The sequence below is a fragment of the Aristolochia californica genome, unplaced genomic scaffold (assembly GCF_029961685.1).
Source record: "Aristolochia californica isolate CCGP_79_NKW_82.1479 unplaced genomic scaffold, dmAriCali1.0.hap1 SCAF_6, whole genome shotgun sequence".
NCBI classification, from domain to species: domain Eukaryota; kingdom Viridiplantae; phylum Streptophyta; class Magnoliopsida; order Piperales; family Aristolochiaceae; genus Aristolochia; species Aristolochia californica.
The window spans coordinates 39,871,947-39,879,976 of NW_027182257.1; the positions used below are offsets into that span (position 1 = coordinate 39,871,947).

Genomic DNA, 8,030 nt, shown 5'->3' on the forward strand with positions numbered 1-8,030 from the left:
TTTTAAATGATATTTTAATATATTCATAATATAGTTCAAGACTTTTTTTTAGCATGAAAACATCTTTTTTATACTTTTTTATATATTTTTAAATATTTTATATTAATTATTACATTTACCAATGATAAATGGGTAAATAAATGGTATCTGAAATAACTTATTCTTTTCCCTTCAAATATACCGTTTATACCTCTAGACCCCATTGGCGGGTGAGGGTAAAAACCTCCCTATTGCTGCTCAACCGGGAAAGTTCATGTTGTTTTCTTGACATTCAAATGCAATTTAAACCAGTTGAACTAATTGAAGTAGACCTAACCACCATTTGTAATTGATGGCTAATCCCATTCTGACAATATTACAACTATATATTTATTACATAAATGGGTAATTAACTGTTGGTTCAGGTGACTTCTCAAAAGAGGGGCTGAATTGAGTTATTCAAAATAAAACTCATTTGTGTGTGTAATCAAAATATCATATATAAAAGCAATTCAATGCAAATAATAACATACACACACCATAGGAACAAAAATATTTTTTTATCGATGTTACCATAGTGGTAGTCACTATCCAATAACCCATGCTTGGAAAAACTCCACTATTACTCTCTAATACATGGAAAGTTACAAATCGATTATGGCTCTCTTTGGCAACGTGTAGCATACATAATTTTTACATAAACCGATCTCTCCAAGAGATGGCTACTAGATTATAGCTTTAGTCTGGCTTTCTATCTAGATTAATAGGTTCTAGATGAACCTTTCACAATATCATAAAAAGAAAAGAAAAAATTACATCCTTACTGGAGAAATGTTCTCTTTGAGAGATTCAAGTTGCCTCCTCTTTTGTAGCACGTTGTGAATAGATCAATGAACTTGTAATATGATGTATGCAAGAATTATTCAAAGAGATAGAAGACTTTTCAAGGTAAGGCTCTTTCTCTTTCTCTCTAAAGCACTTTAGGTGGGAATTTGCAAGATAAGGTTTGTGGCTTAAAAATATGCCGATAAATGCTCATTTACTTCTTTTTCTCACGGTTTGGTGGGGTATTTACAACTTCCTCAACTCAAACTAGTCATTATTTGCCCATCTACAAAAATCAAACAGTTGATTTATGAATCCCTGGTAAGTGACTAATCGATCAATCAATCATAACGTCTACTTCTCTATTAGAGAGTGACTCATTGATCAATGGACTGATCGATCAATATGTTACTATTGGTCCAAAAAAGTTTTAAGCTGATCAGTCATTGCCAGTGGTTGATCGATCAATCGAGATTCCCTCTGGTTGCGCAATACAAGTATGATCAATCGGTGTAATTTCATTTGATTGATCATGCTTGAAGTCTCTTACTAGCAAGATTTTGATCGATCAATCAATCTGGAGGAATGATCGATCATTCCATGAAAGTTTTGATTGCATGGACAACAATGATCGATCTTGCATTATAGCATGAAATGGTCATGTCATGGATGATCGATCAATCGACTATGGTTGATCAATCATTCTAGAGGGATGATCTATCATTCCATGAAAATTTTGCTTGTTTGGATAGCAATGATCAATCAATCTAAGTGGGATGATTGATCATGCATTATAACATGACATGGCCATATCCTGGATGATCAATCAATTGACTAGATTGATCGATCATGCTTTATATATTTTGCTTGAACAGTTCTGGTTGATCGATCACAGTCAGTGATTTATTGATCATTCCAATGACAGATTAAAAATATATTTTATAAAGCATAAAAATTTTTCTCTAAGTGTTTTAACATGTTTCTAAGTGAAGTGTATGATGATTCTAAACATTTCTATATGAAATTTATTTCCTAAAGTTTTTATCTCACAAGTACTTAAGGAATAGGAGTTTAGTATACTCTCTGACAAAAATTGATTGACTTAAATTTTTGTCTATGATACTTGAACTTGAGTCTTCCCGTTTTATTCTTTCTTGTGGGTGTTTCTTCAAAAGATGTTCTTCAATTGTGCTTAAAGTTTTCAATTTAAACATTGATATTTTAGACCTTGATATGCTCTTGAAGGTGAAGCATCTGAAATACTACATTTACAAGTTATTAGTTCAATAAAAAAAATTATCATAAAAAGCAATGTAGAAGTCGACCTACGATTAACATTAACTAACCCCTTAACTTTGATTACCGATCTAAAACAACAAAGAAGATGCACCTTCCATAACCAAAATTGGCCTAACAAAATGGCGGTAGAAGTGTTGGCTGTTATAATTATGGCTCATCGTTAATTTTGACAAGAGCTTCTAAGTCTAGAACATAAACTAAACAACCCACTTCATATTCACTATACCAAAAGAGAGACCAAATACCAATCTCCGGTTCTTCTAGTAGAAAGAGCCAAGTCAGTGGGGCGCCGACCAAGCGGTAATCAGCCATTGAAATGGTGATCAATGGCTTCTTAATTGAGGTTGAGCTCAGTGAAGTAGATAGGGATCAATAATTGCTAAAAGGACTTTTCTCAGTATTGCAAGTGGGCATCAATTATCGTCTAGATCAGTGGGCTGCTGCCCCAGTGCTCCGTCTTCCATGTCTTTCAAGTTTGAACTCGGACAGTGAGTGGTTAATTAAACCGTCACTCTCAGCTCCAGCTTGGCTGTTCTTCATGAAAAGGAACGGAAGCATTAGCGAGCTCGACCTTGATTTTTTTCTTCAATGAAATCAATTAAGGACTCTTTGTTTATTCACTGCAAGCTGTTGGAGCTCTGGTAGTCGGCACCAAATATACTCTTATTTAATTGAGGGTTTCTTCCAATTTATTGCTCGAAAACAAAACCCAATGAAACAAAATGATTGGTACATGACCGGGGATGGTTCCGAAGGACATGCCCCCCCTCCACCCTCACAAACCCTAGCTAACCCATCCTTTTCCCTACCAGTCCACCGTACCTCGACCTACCGATGATTGAAATAGAGATATACTCAAATTGAAAATTGTATCATTCCTATGTCGAGCCTGCCTTTGAGATCAAAGACATGCGATGGAGAGAAAAGAGGTAGTTGATGATAGAGATAAAAATAAAGTTAAAGATAATGATAGAGATAAGTATAAAGTTAATTGAATTAGAGACGGCCTCAAATTGTAGAGTTGTAATCAAGTAATATCTCTATTGTAATTTTATAAATAGTATACACTTTATCGATGATAATAATAGTAATATTATTCTACATTCTTATATTCTAAGGCTGCGAGTTTTGGTATAGAAAACGATAAATTAGGCCTTCACGTGCGTAAGCTGGTTTTGTACTCGTGCTCCTCGCGAGCTTACGTTCACCTCTTTGCTACTCGCGTTTTCATTTATCAGCAGCTTCCTTTCTCCTTACGCAAATGAATCAACGCAAATGAATCACTGGGATGAAGTAGCTGAAGTTACGATTCGTTGGCTGCACATTTGTCTTCTCTTTTCTCGTCAACAAGGTCAAAGGTTTTGGCAGGAGTTTTGAAAAAGAGGACGATTTGATCTCCTCAAATTCGTGAACAGAGAGCGGAAAAAGTTTTGCTGAAGGTCTTTCGAAGAAACCTGACAAGGAGATAGCTGAGGCGGTCGCTTGTAGAAGTTGCAACTCAATCGCCTTCTGATGCTTTTACTGGCTTCGGCCATGTTTAAAACATGCAGAAGAGAAACTTAAGCGGACCTAAGCATACATGCATGGTCTTTAATTAGTTCAGTTTCAGCAACTGGGTCAGAGACAGATTAGGACAGTGCTATTCGTATTCAAGAAAGTTAATAATCGTTTTGGTTTACGGAAGGTTACGCTTTTCTACTACTATTCAGGTGAAAAAAAGGAGAGTCAAGTGTGTTAAATAATGTTCAGCACTTCATTTTCTACCTCTCTGTTTCATTTCTGCAATCTGCATAGATAACTTGGCTGACGGAGAATGGTTTAAAATGCTCGAAATTCACCGTCTACCAACTTCCCCTGGGATACGAATCATGAGTGACAGAAGAAGCCTTCCTTCACGATACGAATCGTGAATGACATCGACCCAGCAGTTTTTAATGAAACCATGCGATTCGTGGGGCAATCGAATTCCTTCTTGTTTGTGGGTCTGCTGTCAAAGCTGAAGCTTCCGTCTTCCAATCCTTTTCGTATAATGAATCCACCGACGGGGAGAACCTCATTGCGCGTTCCAGTTCAACAACCCATTACTGAAAACCTCGATGGATGACACGAATGTAATAACAGTGTTCTTTGCTGCTTAATCCATCATTCCCACGATTGACTGCAAGGGACACAACCATGGATTCACCTAGCTTAGGCTCTCTTGTATTTCTTTTCGGATTGAACTCCTGCAGGGATTTACATTAAAGTCTGTGAGTCCAACGTTGACAAAATGCACTGACGGGCTTTACTTCCATGAAGAAAGGAGAGATTACAGAAACTAGAAAACAGTTTAATCAAGAGGAATGCACCATAAATTCTAAGTCCGTCTTGCTAAATCCGTTCAATTATACGTGTGAAAGCCGCAGGTGGAGACGAGTAGTGTTTCCGGGACAAGCCAAATCGTATCCAAAAACAGGCATCAAATCATCTTCCAAAACGGGCAACTGGATTCAAAAAGAGACCCCTGTCCGTGTTGCAACATACACGCGTGTTTCGTTCGCTGCCATTGGGTCCAACACGCTTGAAGTGAAGACGAGCCGCCCCCTTTGGTAAGAAAAATGTCGGCGCCATCTCAGGAGTTCAAAAGGAGAGATTCGGGGCCACCTTCATGGGAACCTTCGATTTCTTCTCTACATCAAGAATATTGGCTTCTCCAAATCAAGAATGATGCCAACCTCAGCCACACTAAAATTACGATCAGCGAAGGCCAAAAGTTGGTCCGCGGCGACGAAAATGCCCACCTCGCATGACTCATTTTGTTTGGATGTTGGGTGATTTGGAAGGTTGAACGTTGAACGGTCACGCCCCCACCTTCTATAAATCCCAAGCTCCGCTCGACTTTCTCCCCTCATCTCCACCCTCTCTCTCTCACTCTGCGATCTGCATTCCCTTCGCTTCTCTAAGCTTGCGCTGTGTTTCATTTCAGCAGAGGGATAAATGGGGTTTGCCGTAAACGAAGAGTATCCCTTGCTCTCGAGAATTGCAAATAATGACGGCCACGGCGAGGACTCCCCTTATTTCGATGGGTGGAAGGCCTACGACAGTGATCCCTTCCACCCCACCAAGAATCCTGGCGGGGTTATACAAATGGGTCTAGCAGAAAATCAAGTACATATATACAACCGATTTCTCGATCATTAATTGCAGATGTTCTGATTCCCAAAGTAACTAATCAATTCGTTTTGCTTATGTGTGTTTTTCGTTTTGCAGCTCTCGTTTGACGTAGTCGAGGAGTGGATTAGGAAGAACCCCTCTGCTTCCATCTGCTCACCTGAAGGCCTTTCGGAGTTCAAGGAAACTGCAATCTTTCAAGACTACCATGGGCTTCCGGAATTCAGAAATGTAATGACTGAATCAACTGTTCTTGACTTTCCTTTCAGTTCTACGACTTTTCCATTTCTGTTTCTATTTTTCTGGCGACAACTAGTGCCTGACAGATCACTAAACAATAGAAAAAATTCAATTTTGGGAAAACAGTTGAGGGTTAGTGCACCACACAGTGGCTGCTCATCTGCTAGCATTTATTAATTTTTCTCCAGACGAGGCTTGACGACGATGCTTGCTCCAAATTGAATATTTGTCATTAGCTTATTATAATACTTTTTATCTCTGTGATATTTATATGAGATGGCTCACCATTAATAATGGCATGTTGATGAACAGGCTGTAGCCAAATTTATGGAGAGAGTCAGGGGAGATAAAGTCAAGTTCGATCCTGACCGGATTGTTATGAGCGGTGGAGCCACAGGGGCCCATGAGATGGTTGCCTTCTGTTTGGCAGACCCTGGAGATGCTTTCCTCGTCCCTTCCCCTTATTACCCAGGGTACATTCTCTTCTCTTGTTTAAGCACCAATACGTATAGGCCGATCCTTGCAATTCTCCCAGCCACAACTTAATAAAATAGGCTTTTATCTTTCATTTTCAGGTTTGATCGAGACCTGAGGTGGCGAACCGGAGTGCAGCTACTTCCAATTGTTTGCGAGAGCTCTAACAATTTCAAGATCACCATAGATGCCCTGGAAGCTGCTTATGAGAAGGCCCAAGAGGAGAACATAAGAGTGAAAGGGGTTCTGATAACAAACCCATCAAACCCACTCGGAACTCTTCTCGACAGACAAACATTAAGGAGCATCGTCACCTTCATCAATGAGAAGAACATCCACCTGGTGTGCGACGAAATCTATGCCGCCACCGTCTTCAGCCAGCCTGACTTTATCAGCATCTCCGAGATAATAGAGGAAGGGATCGAGTGCAACAGAGATCTCATCCATATTGTGTATAGTCTGTCCAAGGATCTGGGTTTTCCGGGCTTCAGGGTGGGTATTGTCTACTCTTACAACGACATTGTGGTGAATTGTGGTCGTAAAATGTCTAGCTTCGGACTGGTGTCCACGCAAACCCAGCATCTGATAGCCGCCATGCTTTCGGACGACGAATTCGTGGACAAGTTCTTGGCAGAGAGTGCAAGAAAACTGGGGATGAGATACAAGCAATTCACACGGGGGCTCTCCCCGGTGGGGATAAGTTGTTTGAAAAGCAACGCCGGGCTCTTCTGCTGGATGGACTTGAGAAAACTCCTTAAAGAACCGACAGTGGAGGCTGAGATGGCTCTGTGGCGAACCATAATACACAACGTGAAGCTCAACGTATCTCCCGGTTCGTCTTTCCACTGCACAGAGCCCGGATGGTTCAGGGTTTGCTTCGCCAACATGGACGATGACACCATGAAAATCTCGCTTCTTAGGATCAGGAAATTCATGTTCCAAGCTCGTGACGTGCCAGTTCCGGCGAAGAACAAAAGGTTTGAGGCCAATCTCCGCCTCAGCTTCTCCTCCCTGCGAAGATTCGACGACGTGATGTCCCCACATGCAATGTCTCCTCACTCGCCGCTCGTCCGTGCCACCACCTGAGACCCCCAAGCATCGGGCAGCTCAAATGAAGAGAATTCAAATGCTGAAATCAGAAGTACATTAGGGATTTGTTTGCATGCATCAGCTTGCTACGTAATAGTTTTAACAGCATGGTTTGCAGTATCAGTGTCGGATAAAGCATCAGATGCCATGAAATGGCCACTGATGCATATCTGCGACACCATGCTAGCTTACAGAGCCGTATTTTCAGTCCGGCGTCCAATTTCAATAATATGAGTGGAGAGAATTCCCTCGTTTTTATTTTTATTTTTTTTGAATCTGTTGTTGCCTTTTCTGAAGGGTGTAAGCTCATTTTTTAAGGCAATGAAAGTATCTGTGTGACAAAGCCCTCTGATCTCTGATCTCTGCTCCTCACTGTGTCCGATTCCCTCACCAGCGTACACAGACAGACCGCACGAACAGGACGATAAGCCGTCTCCGGGAGGCGGCGCATACATAACCATGGACCAGGTTAAATGCATTTCTGCATCAATAGTGAAAAGAGTGGAGATGTGGTCCAAGCCATTCAGTATTATTGGTCACTTGCAGTCTTGAACTAGACGGGGCAGTTGGGATTATTGAATACATGGATGGAAATGACTGGGTCCGAATTTCTGGTGTTAAACCTAATGGATCCCCACTATAATGATGCCCTTAATGTTATGCTCTTTATTAGTATTTTTATATTAATATCTTTATTAAATAATTCAATGTGAAATAATTTTTTGTAAGTTACCTAAATAACGATTCAAGTTACATAAATATATTAATTAATTAAGCCAAATACTTTATTTCATATTAAATAAATGTATATATTATAGGAAATAAAATTAGGTTTAACGTTGCATGCAGGGGATACATGTGTGTAGGCCTACACATGTGTCTGGGCACATGAACCTATATGTGTCAGTGGTCTCAGATATTTTTGTTTGAGTTTGAAGTTGGTTGCAGATGAAACCTTCCCCCCAATGGTAAAG

General features: G+C 40.1%; 1 protein-coding gene across 1 annotated transcript; it reads left to right on the top strand.

Moving 5' to 3' along the window:
* The first annotated feature begins 5,079 nt into the window (after positions 1-5,079).
* Positions 5,080-7,335, top strand: LOC137934583 (1-aminocyclopropane-1-carboxylate synthase-like). Its single transcript, XM_068779011.1, has 4 exons — positions 5,080-5,250; positions 5,353-5,484; positions 5,806-5,966; positions 6,069-7,335. Exons 1-4 carry the CDS (start codon positions 5,080-5,082, stop codon positions 7,051-7,053), a joined length of 1,449 nt encoding a protein of 482 aa, XP_068635112.1. The 3' UTR covers positions 7,054-7,335.
* Positions 7,336-8,030: the final 695 nt, after the last annotated feature.

What these genes read in the sequence shown, in the direction of transcription:
- LOC137934583 (XM_068779011.1), top strand. Translation starts at nt 5,080, where the DNA reads ATGGGGTTTGCCGTAAACGAAGAGTATCCCTTGCTCTCGAGAATTGCA. An exon ending in TGGGTCTAGCAGAAAATCAA is followed by an intron (nt 5,251 to 5,352) that starts GTACATATATAC and finishes TTCGTTTTGCAG; the next exon opens with CTCTCGTTTGACGTAGTCGA. An exon ending in GGCTTCCGGAATTCAGAAAT is followed by an intron (nt 5,485 to 5,805) that starts GTAATGACTGAA and finishes GTTGATGAACAG; the next exon opens with GCTGTAGCCAAATTTATGGA.